At 34.8% G+C, this 17669-nt stretch overlaps 1 protein-coding gene across 3 annotated transcripts; it reads left to right on the forward strand.

Moving 5' to 3' along the window:
* Window positions 1–8190: 8190 nt before the first annotated feature.
* Window positions 8191–15518, forward strand: LOC9327998 (disease resistance protein RML1A). 3 transcript variants are annotated; one of them, XM_021012612.1, is made up of 5 exons: window positions 8191–8673; window positions 12262–12817; window positions 12986–13360; window positions 13538–13834; window positions 13998–15518. In XM_021012612.1, exons 1-5 carry the CDS (start codon window positions 8201–8203, stop codon window positions 15351–15353), a joined length of 3057 nt encoding a protein of 1018 aa, XP_020868271.1. In that variant the 5' UTR covers window positions 8191–8200; the 3' UTR covers window positions 15354–15518. The 3 variants fall into 3 exon arrangements, with proteins under 3 accessions (XP_020868271.1, XP_020868270.1, XP_020868272.1); XM_021012611.1 differs by having other exon boundaries at window positions 12262–13360; XM_021012613.1 differs by having other exon boundaries at window positions 8550–8638; window positions 12262–13360.
* Window positions 15519–17669: the final 2151 nt, after the last annotated feature.

Here is a 17669-nt window from a genome sequence, read left to right on the forward strand (position 1 = left end):
GGTAATCCCTACGCTTGGCGTAATAACTTGGTATGTTACAAGAACCGAGTTGTGATACCACCCTCTTCTCCGCTAGTAACTCAACTTCTACGTGAGCATCATGACACGCCCGTAGGTGGTCATTCTGGGGTTCTTAGGACTTATCGGCGGTTAGCAAGACAGTTTTATTGGCCGGCCATGCATCGGATCGTTAAGGAGTATGTGGCGGCATGTGACGTATGTCAACGAGCTAAGTCTTCTTCTCTAGCTCTAGCGGGTCTATTACAGCCATTACCCATACCTAACCAGCTTTGGGAAGACGTCTCAATGGACTTCATTGAGGGGTTACCACGGTCGGATGGTCATACAACTATCATGGTAGTGGTGGATAGGTTGTCGAAATCTGCGCATTTGGTACCATTGTCACATCCGTATACAGCTAAGATAGTGGCTGCGAAGTTTGTGGATAGCATCGTGAGACACCATGGTATGCCACGGTCGATAGTGAGTGATCGTGACCCTATTTTTGTTAGTTTGTTTTGGCGCGAATTTTGGAAATTGGCAGGAACTCAACTAAGGATGTCATCCGCTTACCATCCACAATCAGACGGACAGACCGAAGTCGTTAATCGTTGCATCGAGCAATTTTTACGGTGCTTTGTTCAGAATCGACCAAAGCAGTGGAGTTCGCTTTTACCATGGGCTGAGTTTTGGTATAACACCACGTATCACTCATCAACCGGGACAACTCCATTTAAGGCTTTGTACGGCCGTGAACCGCCGTCAATTCCATCATACGAGATAGGAGCTTCCACCTTGGCTGAAGTTGATGAGCAATTAGCAAGCAGAGATGAGTTGTTGGGTGAGCTTAAGCAACATTTAGAGAAGGCTAACAACAGAGCGAAGCAGCTGGCCGATGCGAAAAGGCGGGATATTAAGATTGAGTGTGGCAGTTGGGTGTATCTCCGGCTCCAACCATATCGACAACGTTCTGTCTTGCGTCGTACGTCTCAAAAGTTGTCACATATAAGGCACCGGTGCAAAGGTATAAGATTTCATAGCTAAAAACCCTTGTGTCGTTTGTTCTTTAAAACTCTGATTGGGACCTATCAAGAAGTAAATCAGATAAAGGAAAATTTTACCAGATCAATGTACACAGACACACGCAAAAACTCCAAAAAATATTAGAAATATTACTAATTTAAAAATAAAACTAATTAAGGGAACTAACTAATATGGAAATCTATTGTATATTATATAATGTTAATGTTAATTATATGCCAGGGATATGATTCACATAAGTAAATCTATATATTGTACGTGTATTTCATTTTAGTTCACCAGAGTTTCAAATTGATTCTTTACTTCACAGAATGTTTGCAAGTCTTTGCGTTCACATACGGCTCGGGTTCTACAGAGTTTGCATCTCATAGTTCGTTAGATGGATGTATAATGCCGTGGATACTGGAATCTTGATTGGAATTGCATTTACCAGCCATGTACTCCAAGTCTACTTTCACAAAGGGTCGTTCACATTTCATACCTTGTATCAAAGTGAAACACTAGAGACATCTTAATGTTGTTATTGATGTCCCTTCATCGGTTTTTTCGAAATCTTTTAGAACTCTGCACCTCTGAGCTGTGGACTTGAAAGACGATGAATCAGTTCTTAACCTTTTATCCGGCCGCCCTAATCTTAAAGATTTTATGATGCGCAAAAATCCATCAAGCAGTGTGACAACTTTCACTATTGCAGTGCCATCTTTACAGATAGACTAACATCTGACAATGCTAAATTGCTAATACATCTTTATTTTTATTTTTTTTTTGTCAACCACACATTTATTAAAAAATTCCTTGGTTGGTTGCCCAACTAGGAGGAGAAATGTTTACAAAAGTAGCTTCAGAAAATAAAAGTCTAGAAGAGCGCGCTAAACAGTACGCTTTTAAATTACAAGAACGAGAAATAAGGGAAAGTGAGAAAGATGAAAAGGAAACACGTAGCAAACCAAACTCGTCTAGAAGGTTGGAGAAAGCTGGCCATTCGTCAGGTGACTGTACCATCGAGACCAATTCTGAGCAGTCTGATTCAAACGCCTGACAAGCAATCCTTCTTGAAAGGATATTCTTCATGGCCCAAATTAAAGCTTTCATTTCCAAATGAAGGGGTGAGGGCGATATCCTAAGGCATTTTGCACCAAGCAGTATTGTTTGAGCAGTTCCCTGAAAATACCACCAACCTAAACCCATTGTTGGATCGGTAGATTTCCATGAACCATCAAACCGACATCGTAATGATTGGTTTGGGGGTTCCGAAAATTCCGTAAATGTAATATTGTCGATCGGATCCATTTGAGCTTCTTCCCACAGTAATTTCTCACTCAAGGCGTGATTTAAAATATATGTAGGATCTGTTTGTATTCCTTTAAAAACTTTTTTATTCCTATATTTCCATATGAACCACAAAATCCAGGCAAAACAATTTGTTTTCCCCCCCCCCCCATCTCGAGGAGGTGGTATCCTCCAATAAAGATAATCTAGATTTGAAAGTTCCGAACTTAGAGGAAAACAACCTGGAACCAAAGGAACCGCGGATAATTCCCATATTTTCAGAGAATGAGAACACGCAAATAAAGCATGATTTATAGTTTCCTCTGCCAGCTCACACCTCTTACAAATAGTGTCACAGCTAATCCCTCGCTGTACTAATTTTGATGTAACTGCCAAAGATCCTGCAGCGATTTGCCATAAGAAATGTTTTATTTTCGGAGGAGCTTTGACTTTCCACGCTTGAGCTTGTAGGATTTTAAAATTTGGTCCCCATTCTACCGTCTCGCACATCTGTCGAGCTAGTCGATATCCAGACTTTACTGTATATTTCCCTGAATTTGTATAATGCCAAATAAGCCTATCTGGCCTATAAATCTGACTAATAGTCATTCCTCTAATGATTTGTATATCCGGCGGATCCAAAACTTCTTGTAGAAGAGGAAGGTGCCATTCTTTAGTAACCGGAATAATTAAATGGTTAACCATCAGACTTGGGAGTAATAAATTTCCCCTCCCCCTTGCGGGCCTTGGATTATCATCTGGAATCCAAGGATCTCGCCAAACCGATATGTTGAAACCTGAACCTAGTGACCATCTTGCACCCATTTCGACAATCCTTTTCGACGAAAAAATACTCTTCCATCCAAACGATGGAGAATTCGGTTTTTTGCATTTAAAGGATGAACATTCCTGAAATATCTACCTTTTAGCACTCGCGCTACTAAAGAATCTGGGTATTGGATTAATCTCCAATATTGTTTAGCCAACATGGCATCATTAAAGGTATCTAGAGAATGAAAACTTAGACCTCCTTTTTCTTTATCCATACACAATTTCTCCCATGCTATCCAATGGATACCACGGTCCTTCCCATTAGAGCTCCACCAATATTTAGATATTGCACTTGTTAGCTTAGATGTTAGCTCTTGAGGGAGTTTAAAACAAGACATAACATAGGTTGGAAGCGCCAAGGCAACATATTTGATCATTGTCTCTTTCCCGCCTTTTGACAGATATTTAGCTGACCAGCCATTAATCCGTTCATTAAGTCTTTCCCGTATGTAATTAAAGATTTTGCTTTTTGAGCCGCCTAGGCTCTCTGGTATTCCTAGATAAGAACCCATTCCACCTTCTTTAGTAATGCGGAGGTGTTGTTTCAATTTCTCTTTTTTTTGGTTTGCTACACGCTTGCCAAATAAGACCGACGATTTATCGTAATTTATTTCTTGTCCAGAAGCTTTACCATACTTTCCAATAATATCCATCACCGTTTTACACTCCTCAGATTCTGCTTTACAGAAAAAGAGACTATCATCCGCAAAAAGCAAATGAGAGATAGGAGGACTTCGTTTTGCTACCTTAATTCCAGTCAGTTTTTTTTCTCTTTCCGCTTTTTTAATATTAGCAATCAGGACCTCCGTGCATAATATAAACAAATAAGGAGATAAGGGATCACCTTGTCGTAAACCTCTTTTTGGAATTATTTTTCCTTTAGGTTCTCCGTTCAATAAAACCTGATACGAAACTGAACTAACGGACCACATGATCCAAGAAATCCAACTAGCATTGAATCCCATACGTGACATAACCACCTCCAAAAATTCCCATTCTATCCTATCATATGCTTTGCTCATATCTGTTTTAATTGCCAAGAAATCTGATTTACACATTCTATTCGTCCTTAAACCATGAAACATTTCCTGCGCTAGCAAAATGTTATCGGTAATTAGTCTACCTTAAACGAAGGCCGATTGAGTTTCAGAAACTAGCCGAGGTAAAAAAATTTTGAGCCTTAAACAGAGAATCTTTGAGATAATCTTGTAACTCACATTACAAAGACTTATTGGCCTAAACTCAGCCATCCTCTGTGACCTTTCGGTCTTCGGGATTAAACAAATATTTCTTTCATTTATTCTCTTATCAAAACATCCTGTTCTGAAAAAATCCCTGACCAAAATAACTAAATCTTCCTTCAAAGAATGCAAATACCTTTGATAAAACAGAGCCGTCATGCCATCTGGACCTGGTGTTTTTTCAGGGTGCATAGAAAATAAAGCTTTCCTAACTTCTGCTTCTGTAACCTCTTTGGTTAGCTCCCTATTCATGCCTTCCGTAATCACCGGGGAAACTTCATTTACCATTTCGACAATACGATCTGTATTGGATCCCTTAAAAAGATCATTAAAATAATTTGTTGCTATTTCCTCCATTCCTCTTTCTGATTCATCCCAAATATCATTAGGTCCATATAGGCCTGAAATCTTATTTCGTGCCCTTCTTTTTTTTGTAGCGGCATGAAAATATTTGGTATTTTTATCTCCCACTTTTAGCCAAAAATTTCGACTTTTTTGTTTCCAGTAAATCTCCTCCTCATGATATGCTTCCTTTAATTTATTTTCGATTCTCAAAATTTCCCCTTGAGGAATCGAATCATCTTTTTTTTCTTTGATATGATCATGGATACGCAAGCTTTGGATGAGGTTCCCGAGGAAGCATTGATCGTTCCCGAAGGCCCCATGACGCGATCCAAGACAAGGAAGCTAGCCGGAGCTGTTTGGAAAGTACTTGGCAACGTTAGGAACAAGGAGGAAGACCAACTTACGCAATGCACCTTCACCTCAATATCATTTGTGGATTCATCTTGAGGTTGGCCGCAAGCTAAGTTGTTGTACTCTTTTTCCTATACTCGGTTTTGTCCCAATGGGTTTTCCGAGTAGAGGTTTTAACGAGGCAATGACTTATGCTTACCATGGACGGTCCAAACTCATGTGAATTGCATTTATATTATTGTTGGAAATAAATCAAAAGGACATGACCAAACCCATGGAACATTCTCGCCAACTTGGAGTCCAAGGGTCATTCAAACTCTAATTTATTTTAGTCTTTGGTCTTAGTCTTTGTTTTCATTTTCAAGGTAGTCTTGTTGACTAGCCTCTTCTCATTCTTCTTCTTATAAACTCATGTAATCCTTTCATTTCAATAATAATCTTTTATCTAAAATCTTTTGAGAAGTTTCTCTCTTGTTCTTTGTGAACTTTTTCGATCTCTTTGGTGGTTAGACAACGAAATCACTTCGATCATTGGGTGGTTAGCCTCTTGATCTCAATCGATTCCAAGGTGGTTAGCCGAAGAGTCACAACCGTTCCTTAGGTGGTTAGCCTACGGTTCAAACCAGGTTTACCGAGTGCCGTTCATAGCCCTCGACGCAGCCATTCACTTTCCCCGCCTTGTTCATCCAAGGATCTATCCATTTCAATACCAACAAGAGTGTGCAATCTTTGGGAGTTCGTATCATGCTTCCTCCAAAGCCATCTTAAGAGAAGAGATAGTTTCCTGACCCGGTGGAATATTATTCTTCCTCCACCACGAAATTGAATTTCGACAATTTTTAATTTTATCCACAAAAACGGGTATTCTGAAATTTTTTGTCCGATTCCACCCTGAATCTATTGCCTCCGAAAGGCCATCTTTACCAACCCATCTCTTATCAAACCTAAACTGTCTTTTCCTTCTACTCCACATCTTCCTACAACTCAATAAAATCGGTCTATGATCCGATCCAATCATATCCAGATAATCCACTTTAGAAAACGGGAATAAATTATGGCAATCCTCATTTCCTAGACCCCGATCAAGCCTGCATCTGACAATCTGTTGATTTCTATTACCTCTCCATGATAATTGATCCCCATAACATGGAAATTCTAACATACCATTATTTCGAATCATGAGATTAAAGGAGACAAAAGAAGCTGCGGACCGTAAATTACCACCCGACTTTTCATGGTTTCCGGTAAGCTCATTAAAATCTCCAATCAGTAACCATGGTTTTTTCCGATTAGCTCCCAATTCTGTTATTTTTTCCCAAACAATATCACGTTTCGTAGCTACGGGATCCCCATAGATAAAAGACATAAACACTAATTGTTTTCCAAATAAAGCTTTAACATCAATTATACGATTACTCTCGTAGAGAATCTCTAAATTTATTTCATTATTATAAAATAAAGCTAATCCTCCACTAGCACCGAGAGGATCAACTGAATACAAATTATTATAACCAAATTGAGATTGAAATCTCTGTAAATAAGCAAAACATCTTTTAGTTTCTGATAAAAATAAAATATCTGGCTTGTGCGTTCTCCATAGATCCCTTAAATAATACATCTTTATTTTGATTAGAAAAATTAAGTAAAAAATATATAAAAAAAGCGCAATTGTTTAAAGCCTCTAAGAGCAACATTATTGGTAGGCTCTTAACAATAGTTTAGTATTAAAATTGTAAACTTTAGAGTTAAGAGATTGTATTTTTGTTTTTAATTTTTATGTGTTTTTAATGGTAGGCTCTTAACTTGTGGTTCTTAGGAAAAAATATTAATTTAAAAATGAAATTAAATTAACAATTTTAATTTTAGAAAACTTAATAATTATTGCAAATTAAATTTTTAAAACATAAATGAGATATAATTTGGGAAAAATGTCATTTAAATCATCAGTTTGCCATTTTTGTTGGTTTAAAGCATGAACTCTGGAGCTGGTGATTTAAATCCTCATTTTATGTAAATCTTATGATTTAAATCCTCAATTTTATGTTGACTTTCAATTTAGTCACGAATTTTTAAACTTGATTTCCGGCAAATTTTGTCCATATATTTAGTGGAATTGAAAAAGATTGGATAAATGTAGTCCATTTAGGATAAATGCCGTCAGTGAGATAGTAACACAAATGATACTCGTTCCCATTAAAAAAGAAATTAAATAAACAATGTAGCCTGCTATATAAATATTCAGGTAAATTGTCGAGTTTTCGGGTAAATACCTGGGTTTTCGAGTAAATATCCGATTTTTCGGGTAAATATTCGGGTTTTCGATTAAAACTCAAATTTCGGGTTATCATAGATTTCAGAGACATTCTCAAAAAGAAGAAGATATAAAAAAGCTAAGAACTAATGCTAAGAACTTGTTATTTGGCTCTTATATAAGAGCCGGTTCTTAAGATATAAGCAATTTATTCATTTATTTTTTATAAGAATTAATGTTAAGAACTTCTTAAGAGCCCATTGATAATGATGGGCTAATATGTTAGGACCAGCTCTGAATCTTTCATATGTGAAAGGGGCTACATGAAACAGATTTGTGGTTCCAATAAGCCTTAAAGACTTTAATTTATAGTCCGGTCTTCTCTCTTTTTTTTTTTTTTTAATATATATATATATATATATATATATATATATATATATTTTTTAATGTACAAATCCTTAGAGATTAAGGATAACGAAGATCTATATCAATTATAAAGGAGAAAAATTTTGAAAAATAAGAAAACCCAATAATTTCTTTGGTCTCGTATGCATTAATCTTTTCTTTTCCTTCAAACTTAAAGGAAACGTAACTTCATATATATGGTTGTAGTTTTGTGTAAATTGCTTAACGTCTTGACCCTTGAATATAAGACAGAAAAGAACCTTTCTTTGTTACCTGGAAGTTTCGTCTCTCATAAGTCTTAACGCGTTAACCTCAATACACGGAATAATCATTTTTTTGGAATTATTATTTTTGGCATCGGATCGATCCTTTTTATTATAGACTTTGCTTTTATATAACAATTAAGAACCAAATTAACTTAGAAATATATAAATCTGATTTTAGTCTTTACTCTTTTGCATATCTCATGGCTTCTCCTTCTTCTCTCAAGTCTCGTAATTACAGATTCAACATCTTCTCGAGCTTCCACGGGCCCGACGTCCGTAAATCATTTCTCAGTCACTTGCGCAAACAGTTTAACTACAACGGGATCACAATGTTTGATGATCAAGGGATTGAAAGAAGTGAGACAATCGCGCCTTCACTCATACAAGCGATAAGAGAATCGAGGATCTTGATTGTGATTCTCTCAACTAACTATGCTTCTTCAAGTTGGTGTTTGAATGAATTGGTGGAGATTATGGAGTGCAAGAAAGTTATGGGACAGATAGTGATGACCATATTTTACGGAGTGGATCCAACCCATGTAAGGAAACAAATCGGCGATTTTGGGAAAGCTTTCAGTGAAACATGTTCTCGTAATACCGATGTGGAGATGCGGAAATGGAGCAAAGCTTTGACTGATGTGAGTAACATACTCGGAGAACACTTACTAAACTGGTTAGTCTTTACGTAATCTGTGTTTTTCTTCGTTAAGTTCTTAGTAGTAATCACTAGAGAAAAAGAAAACAAATAATGCATGGTGTTTTATTGATTAACTATCCGCGTATAATTTTTTTTTTTTTTGTCATCCGAAATTAATTAACACTCTCGTAGTGTTAATGTAAAAGGAAATAATCTGACACGAAATATTCTTACAGAACCGCTTCATACCGCGTATAATTTCTTAATAAAAATAAATGAACATTAAAAATAAAGATGGTTTCACCTTTAATATCTAATTCAAATAAAGACCATAAATATATTATTTTTAACATAATCACAGAACTTAGTTTATTATAGAAAATCAAGATAAGTCAATAAGTTTTGTAGAATAATATTATGATATACTATTTTTTTTGTTCATGTTCATGTATCACATAGTATATTGAATAATAATTTATACTCCCTCCGTTTCATAATATAAAGTGTTTTGGACTAAGTTTTTTGTTTCACAATATAAGTCGTTTTCAAGTTTCAATACAAATTATATATTACTTTAATATTTTATGATTATTTATATTATGCAGTCTCTTTTATGATTGGTTAAACTTTTAAAAAGTAGATCTTCTTAATCGATATCTTTTTACCTAAAAAGACTTATATTATGAAACGAAGGGAGTATAAATTTACAATACTGGACTATATGATTTTAAATTTGCAATCTAAGAATTTTTATTTTTTGGTAACCTGGAAGTTCGGGGCATATGCTCTCATATATTTCCGAGCACCGAGATCATTCTTTAACAAATTATCCTTCATAATGGGAATCGACCTCTTGTCCTCGTAAGTGCATACGTTTTCGGCTAATTTAGATTCAACAACTAGCTCAACATAGGCATGACCACCATCTAACAGTAACTAGACCGTTTCTAAACCATAACCGGACAGTTTCTAAACCATAATCGAACCATTTCTAAACCGTAACCGGACTATAACCGTTAACCGTAAAAATAGATTAGTTACGATTAAAAAATATACTAACCGTAACCGTACCAAAAATGTTAGTTAACTGTATGGTTAACCGCATAGTTAAAACCTTTAAAATATAATTATATTGCGTATAATGTAAAGAAAATATCGAATATTCGGATAAATTTTTTTGCAAAAGTAAAAGATACCGCATATCAAAAAGTTACGTTAAAAAAATGATTTTTTTCTCAAACAAAATGTGTTGTAATGATACATTACTCGAAATGAAGGAAATTTGGCCTACAACATACTTTTTCATCTTTTCAAAAGCAAAATAAAAAGTCGGGTAAATCGTAAGATTTCACCTCCAATATTAAGCGTATCGTAATCATCAAATAATCGTAACCGTATTTAACCGTAATCATTGTAACCATAACCGTTTTAACCGTATATATAGTGGTTAAAGTTACGGTCATTGAAAATTTATAACCGTAACCGATGGTTAATAAACCGTAATCTCAAAAAAAAAAAATGTGGTCATGCCTAGCTCAACCCCACATTGGTACTTTAGTATAAAATTATAAGGCTAGACAAATATTAAATACAAAATATTAGGGGTGTCAAAATGGATAAAAGTTTATGGATCAACCCAAACGAATCCAATCCATGGATTTAATGATTGAAAAATTTAGATTTTAATGGATGAATGGATTAAATGGTTAATGGGTTCTAATGAGTTGGATTGAAGTGGTTTCGGTTAGAATGGATTAGTGGGTTACTCATAACCAAACCAATAGAAATTAAACAATCTAAATCAAATATGTAAACCAAATATAACCGAATCAAATGTCTAAACCGATTTTAATAAACCGAAGCAAACATGATTTAACTATTAAATTAGGAGATAATTTTTCCCATCAAAAACGTGGAACCTCATTTTTCCAAAAAAAACGTAATTCCGTAATTTTTCGCCAAAACTATGATTCCATACTTTCCCGCCAAAAACATGATTCCGTATTTCTTCCGCCAACAACGCGATTCCGCAATTTTTCGCCAAAACGTGATTCCACATTTTCGGCCAAAAACCTAATCGTAATTTTTACCGCCAAAAACGTAATTCTATATTTTCCGCCAAAACATGATTCCATAGTTTTCCCGCCAAAAACTTGATTCTGTATTTTTCCGCCATAAAAGGCGATTCCGTATTTTCTCCACTAAAACATGACTCCATGTTTTCTCGCCAAAAACATGATTCGGTCATATAATATATTATATTTTACCCGCTGCCTATTATAAATATTTTAAATATATTCGTTTTAAAAAATTCAAATTAGAGTATTTATAATTTTTAACTTCTTAATCAATTAAGTATTGATGATATTCTTTTAAAATATCAAATAAAACTATTTTTAAATGTTTCAAATTAAAATATTAAATTTTTATTGTATTATATAAAATATTACATTTAAAAAAAAAACTAAATGTTTGAAATCGAATATAAATATTCAAATTCTGACCCGTTCCTCAATCGGAATTTTTGACCCATTTCATAGATTGAATAATTTATATTCGTTTTTAAAAATTCAGATCATGGTATATGCGGAAAAAAATTTACTTTTTCTTTATTATATGGATGATATAATGATTTATTTGTTTCACAAAAATAGAATCATATAAAGATGATAGGTGAAGCATTGATTAATAACAAATTATTATAGTAATTTAGATAACAAAAATTGAAGTTGTCATTTAAATGGTGTTATCATTTTCGAAACTGTTATATATTAAGATAAACGATAAGAAACTGTGAAATAAATTCAAAATAACTATTACTTATATGTCATTAGGATTCATATTATGAATCAATTTATATTGTTATGGTAAGATATATTGGGTTGTAAATAAATTTTAATGAAAATGACTAATTATATTGAGTAAATGTGTAAATTGATAAGCTAATTTTAAAAAATAAAATAATATAGAAAATAGTTAATAAGTCGATAAATTTTTAACGTAGATTAATATATTTCAATATAATTAATCTATGTAATAAATGAAAGGTTATTAACTAATTTATGTTAACAATTTTCCAATTATATTTTAAGAAATACCTGGACTCACATATACATTTTGCTGTTTTATGATCTATCACTAAAAATGCAATGTCATGTATATATAAATTCTAAATGTTTTTATATGAAACATTGTAAAAATATAGATACAAAACATATAATAGAGATTTGTATTATATATTAGTGTTCATCATGATTTATGCTATATATATATATGTATGTATTTGTTAATTGCCTTTATTAATTGTTAATCTCTTAAATATTGAGGAGAAATATGTCTAATACATAAGGCCTTATATCCTAAAATAAGATAAGAAGTAATACATAAAACCTTATATACTAAAATAAGATAAGAAATACCGAGTTGAACATAATAAAATAATAGTAGTACTAAATTATTAAGGGAATATTATTATTTATTTATTTTTTTTTTTTTGGGAATATTATTTTCCGTATGAAGATATACCATTTAGGTGCCCCAAAGTAATCACATGTTATTTCTCCTGACTATTTTGATGGAAAATAATGCTTCTTCTTATTATCCGTTTTTTCCTTTGATTGTTAGGGACAATGAAGCAAACATGATCGAAAAGGTTGCAGGAGATGTTTCGCGCAAACTAAATGCTACACCGTCTAGGGATTTTGCAGACATGGTGGGACTTGAAGAACACTTGAAGAAAATTGAGTTTTTATTACATTTAAATCATGATGATGGAGCTATGATTGTTGGAATCTGTGGCCCTGCAGGCATTGGTAAGACTACTATTGCCAGAGCTTTACATAGCCTACTCTCTAGTAGTTTTCAGCTTAGTTGTTTTATGGAGAATCTTAGGGGAAGCTATAATAGTGGTCTTGACGAGTATGGATTAAAGTTGTGTCTACAACAACAACTTCTTTCAAAGATTTTAAACCAAAACGGTATGAGGGTATACCATTTAGGTGCGATACATGAAAGGCTATGCGATCGAAAAGTGCTTATCATTCTTGATGATGTGAATGATCTTAAGCAGTTAGAGGCTTTGGCTGATGAAACTAGGTGGTTTGGTCCTGGAAGCAGGATTATCGTAACCACAGAAGATCAAGAGCTTTTGCAGCAGCATGGTATCAATAATACATACCAGGTGGGTTTCCCATCTAAAGAAATTTCTCTTAAGATCTTATGTAGATATGCTTTTCGACAAAGCTTTCCACATCATGGATTTAAAGAGCTTGCATTAAGACTAACAAAGCTTTGTGGTAATCTTCCATTGGGTCTACGTGTGGTGGGTTCTTCTTTACGTGGGAAGAAGGAAGAGGAATGGGAAGAAGTAATGTGCAGGCTAGAAACTATTCTTGATCATCGAGATATTGAAGAAGTACTAAGAGTTGGATATGAGAGTTTACATGAGAATGAGAAATCTCTATTTCTTCACATTGCGGTCTTTTTTAACCATAAAGATGGTGATATTGTTAATGCAATGCTCGCTGAAACTAACTTGGATATCAAACATGGGTTGAGAATCCTAGTAAATAAATCTCTCATATATATATCTACTAAAAGGGAAATAGTGATGCACAAGTTACTACAACAAGTGGGTAGACAGGTCATTCATAGACAAGAGCCTTGGAAACGCCAAATCTTAATTGATGCACATGAGATATGTGATGTCCTTGAAAATGATACAGTATGTTTTCTAAAATTTGTATTTATATTATTCCTTTGATTATATATTCATGTTCATAATTTTTTTTGGGTGTTGCCATGCGCTCCTTAAACTTTTTTTTTGAAGTCACTTGGTGAAGATAAAAAATCTAACCTATTGCGCTAACAATTTCTTTATATTTTGAATTTCTTTTTATAGGGTAATAGAGCTGTGTCCGGCATATCATTTGATACATCAGGAATCGCTGAAGTTATCATAAGTGATAGAGCTCTTAGAAGAATGAGTAATCTTCGATTTCTTAGTGTTTACAAAACAAGATACAATGGGAATGATAGAGTGCACATACCTGAGGAGATAGAGTTTCCACCTCGTTTGAGGTTACTGCATTGGGAGGCATACCCGAAAAAGAGTCTTCCACTTAGATTCTGCTTGGAAAATCTTGTTGAGCTTTACATGCGGGATAGCCAGCTCGAGAAGCTTTGGGAAGGAGCTCAGGTTAGTTATCATATTTTTCTTCTATCTCTATGGGAAACAAGACAACTAGTATCTGATGATACTAGCAATAATCATAAAACGAAGTGTAATATACTATGAATAAGTAGTTTCTCATTATTTTCTAATGTTTCTCCTTTGTTGTGTGATGATTTTTTGCATTCAGCCGCTAACAAATCTCAAGAAGATGGATTTTTCATCGTCTCGAAAGTTAAAAGAACTCCCAGATCTTTCAAATGCTACAAATTTGAAGAGATTGCAACTAAATGGTTGCACAAGTTTGGTCGAAATTCCGTCAACTATTGCAAATCTTCATAAACTAGAAGACTTGGTGATGAATTCTTGCGTAAATCTAGAAGTTGTTCCAACTCACATCAACTTAGCATCTCTTGAGAGGATCTACATGATTGGATGCTCACGACTAAGAACGTTTCCAGATATGTCTACAAACATTAGCCAACTTCTTATGTCAGAAACAGCGGTAGAAAAAGTGCCTGCATCGATTAGGCTATGGTCTCGTCTTTCCTATGTTGATATAAGAGGCAGTGGAAATCTGAAGACCTTAACACATTTCCCTGAAAGCCTATGGTCTCTGGACCTAAGCTATACTGATATTGAGAAGATTCCATATTGCATCAAACGTATCCATCACCTACAAAGCCTTGAAGTAACGGGGTGCAGAAAACTCGCATCTTTGCCTGAGCTTCCTTCTTCGCTCAGACTTTTAATGGCAGAAGATTGTAAATCATTGGAGAACGTAACTTCCCCTCTAAGAACTCCAAATGCGAAACTCAATTTCACCAACTGTTTTAAACTTGGTGGAGAATCAAGAAGAGTAATTATCCAAAGTTTGTTTCTCTACGAGTTTGTTTGCTTACCAGGAAGAGAAATGCCTCCAGAGTTCAATCACCAAGCCAGAGGTAATTCTTTAACCATTATAAATGAGAAAGATTGCTCGTTTTCTGGATCTTCCAAGTTCAAGGTTTGTGTCATGATTTCGCCTAACCATCACCATCATACAAAAGAAAACAGAGAACTTCGTTTGAAGTATGGAATCATAGGCAAGAGCGGATATAGATATCCTATTTTCATAGTACACCCTCGTGAATCTCCTGGAATTAGAACAGATCATCTTTGTATATTTCATTGTGACTTTCCCGGAGAAGAGATATTACTTGACGTGGGCAGCAAGATATTGTTTGAATTCAGCAGCCGGTACTGCGAGATTATAGAATGTGGTGTAAGAATCCTAACCAAGGATGAGGAGGGAAGCAACAACAATAGAAGCAATAAATATAGACTAGACCAAGTTTCTGAAGACAAAGATAACTGGAGCTACGAGTTTGAACCTGGCGAGGTCTCGAGCACAAATGGACTAACTTGTGAGTCGATATTAGACAAGGTATCTGATGAAGAAGAAGACAATGTCGAAGGAAAGGAGCATACAAACTGTTGGAGTTGGCTATTCGCATGCTTTAATCTCTTCCATATTGGATGTTTGGGTTGGGGAACAAAACGATAGAATCTAGAAATGAGTTGTTTGGCAAGATGATAACTTTGCCACTTGTTGGGCAAAATGTATTTAGAGTTCTATAGTTTCTTAGTGATTAAATATTTTATCCTCATGGGTGATTTATAATGTGGAAACAACTTGCTTGATCCATAAGCGACATAAGATTTGGAAACTGTTTCAGATCAGAACAAATGGATCTATCATTGACAATGTTCCTTGTCTTCGTAAGAATTAATCTCCAGTTGATCAAAAGGATGATTGTCTTGTCGGCTTCCATAAGATCGTCCGCCTCCCCACTTAAATAGGGTTTGGGATCAAATTTTGGTTACAGTTTAGGTTCGGGCTTGTGTTTTCGTTTGCCATTGAATCGCGGAACTTTTTTTAAACGGTTCTAGTTTCGTTTGTGTTTTCGGTTTTTTTTTTTTTTTTGGGTTTCATAAGAACATGTGTAATGGGAAGTTCTCACAAGTGTTCTCAAGAATATATAAAAAATAATAATAATCTCCAAATTGGTCCCGTACGTGCATTAACCTGAAAAAGACTAGAAAAGACTCTAGAAATAACAAAAAGACTCAGGAAAACAATACCTATATCATGGTTAAAAACAGTAAAAACCATGATATATCAGCAACGATGAATTGTTGAATTGTTCCAATATCAAGATCATAGGTTCTATTTACTAGTGTTTTCGTTGGTTGCTTCTCAAGAGTTGTGCGGTTTTAAATTTCTTTAAGAGTTGATGCCTTGTGGTCTACTTCTTTAGCCGTGTGATCCGTGATATGACATAGATCTGTATCAATAACCTTTGGCAATGGCAAGAATATTAAGCTAGAATTGGAAATTGCAAAACTTGATTTCGCTAGACAATCATTTGAGTTGGATGCATTCACTTTTAGCTCTAGTGATATGACATCTTCTACCTGTCTTTCCAGGAAAGTTGCAGCAAAATGTCTCCTCTTATGATATCTATAACATGTTGATTCAATTATTTAGAACAATTAGAAGACTTACCTTGCTTTAGTTCAGTGTGTGGCTCAAGTAACATAACTGCACTAGGATTTGTAGTTACCGTCTGGGATTCGGGCTTGGCTTATTTTTCTTTTTTTGAGAAGATAACTTATAATCAGTCTTCTCCTTTAGAGTAGGTATGGACTCTTTCTTTGGCTTCGGGTAGACTGCTCTCTTTGGTGTAACTTTAAGACTTGATTTTGATGCTAAGATCAATATCCTCGGCTTTGGATTTGTGTAGATATGCAGATTGTATTGACGCATGTTCCCAGCATATCCTCCACGAACTCTTTATACAAAAGTTGCTTCATCTCTTCCAAGAAGCGTTTGGTTCATCATATTCAATACAAATGTATGCATCTTGTTCCCAACGCAGGCATCCTCGATTAAGGTATCCTCCACATTAATTGTCTTTTCATCCTCTGAAATTTGGTTAAATGATAACCAATCCTACATGTCTTGTTCCCAGCGGAAATAGAATTTCGAACCTTGGTGATGGCCTGCAAAATTAATGTAATGTGATTCATCTCTTTCAGCATCACTTACGTCTTCATTCCCCTTGGTGTATTCTTCTCCGGAATCATCTCTTCCAACCTCACTTTCGGCTTTGTCCTCCCATCTCAAGTGTATGTCGGGTCCTTGGTGGATCTTCATCTTCTTCTACAAGTGATGATTAATCACAAGACTTGGTTAGATCAACCTCTATTTCACATTTTTATTCAGCTCCATAGCTTGCTTCAGAATCATCCTCATAATGTTAAGTTCCTTTTCTGAGTTGCTTGTACACTTCTAAACTGATTTGAGAATCAGTTTCTTCTTAGTACTCTTCCTCATGGTCAGAGTAAGGTGTCTCACACCATGGCTTGTCTTCAAAGTGTAGTCCCTCTTTTTTCACTTACATCATGATTCTTCTCCATAACGCTCGTTGGCAATGCTTTCTTGGTTAGTTTCTCGTACATACCAACTTTGGTGGCTTGTGGTGTCTCAATCATTGGATATAATTGATTCGCTCAATCAACGAACGAATGGAGTATTTTGAATTACTCAACAAAATTAATTCGTAGATTCCAATAGGCCTAAAAGACTCACTCACTTAAGACTAATGAATAAAATGACAAAGACTTGAACTTTGACAAAAAGAAAATATTTCTATTACTTTAAAATGATCGAGGGTGATTTACTATGAACGAACTAATGAGCTTATATAGGCTCAGCTACAACGTTCTAATAATCAATAACAAGAAACAAATTGCACAAAATTAAAAGAAACTAGCTTTTGGGACTACTCTGATTGGTAACATAAAGCTGTATAATTTT

The sequence above is a fragment of the Arabidopsis lyrata genome, assembly GCF_000004255.2.
Source record: "Arabidopsis lyrata subsp. lyrata unplaced genomic scaffold ARALYscaffold_1, whole genome shotgun sequence".
NCBI lineage: Eukaryota > Viridiplantae > Streptophyta > Magnoliopsida > Brassicales > Brassicaceae > Arabidopsis > Arabidopsis lyrata.

Excerpts from the sequence above, each read along its gene's own strand:
- LOC9327998 (XM_021012611.1), top strand. The coding sequence starts at position 8,201 with ATGGCTTCTCCTTCTTCTCTCAAGTCTCGTAATTACAGATTCAACATC. Across the intron at positions 8,674-12,261 it reads GGAGAACACTTACTAAACTG|GGACAATGAAGCAAACATGA; the intron begins GTTAGTCTTTAC and ends TTTGATTGTTAG. Across the intron at positions 13,835-13,997 it reads AGCTTTGGGAAGGAGCTCAG|CCGCTAACAAATCTCAAGAA; the intron begins GTTAGTTATCAT and ends TTTTGCATTCAG.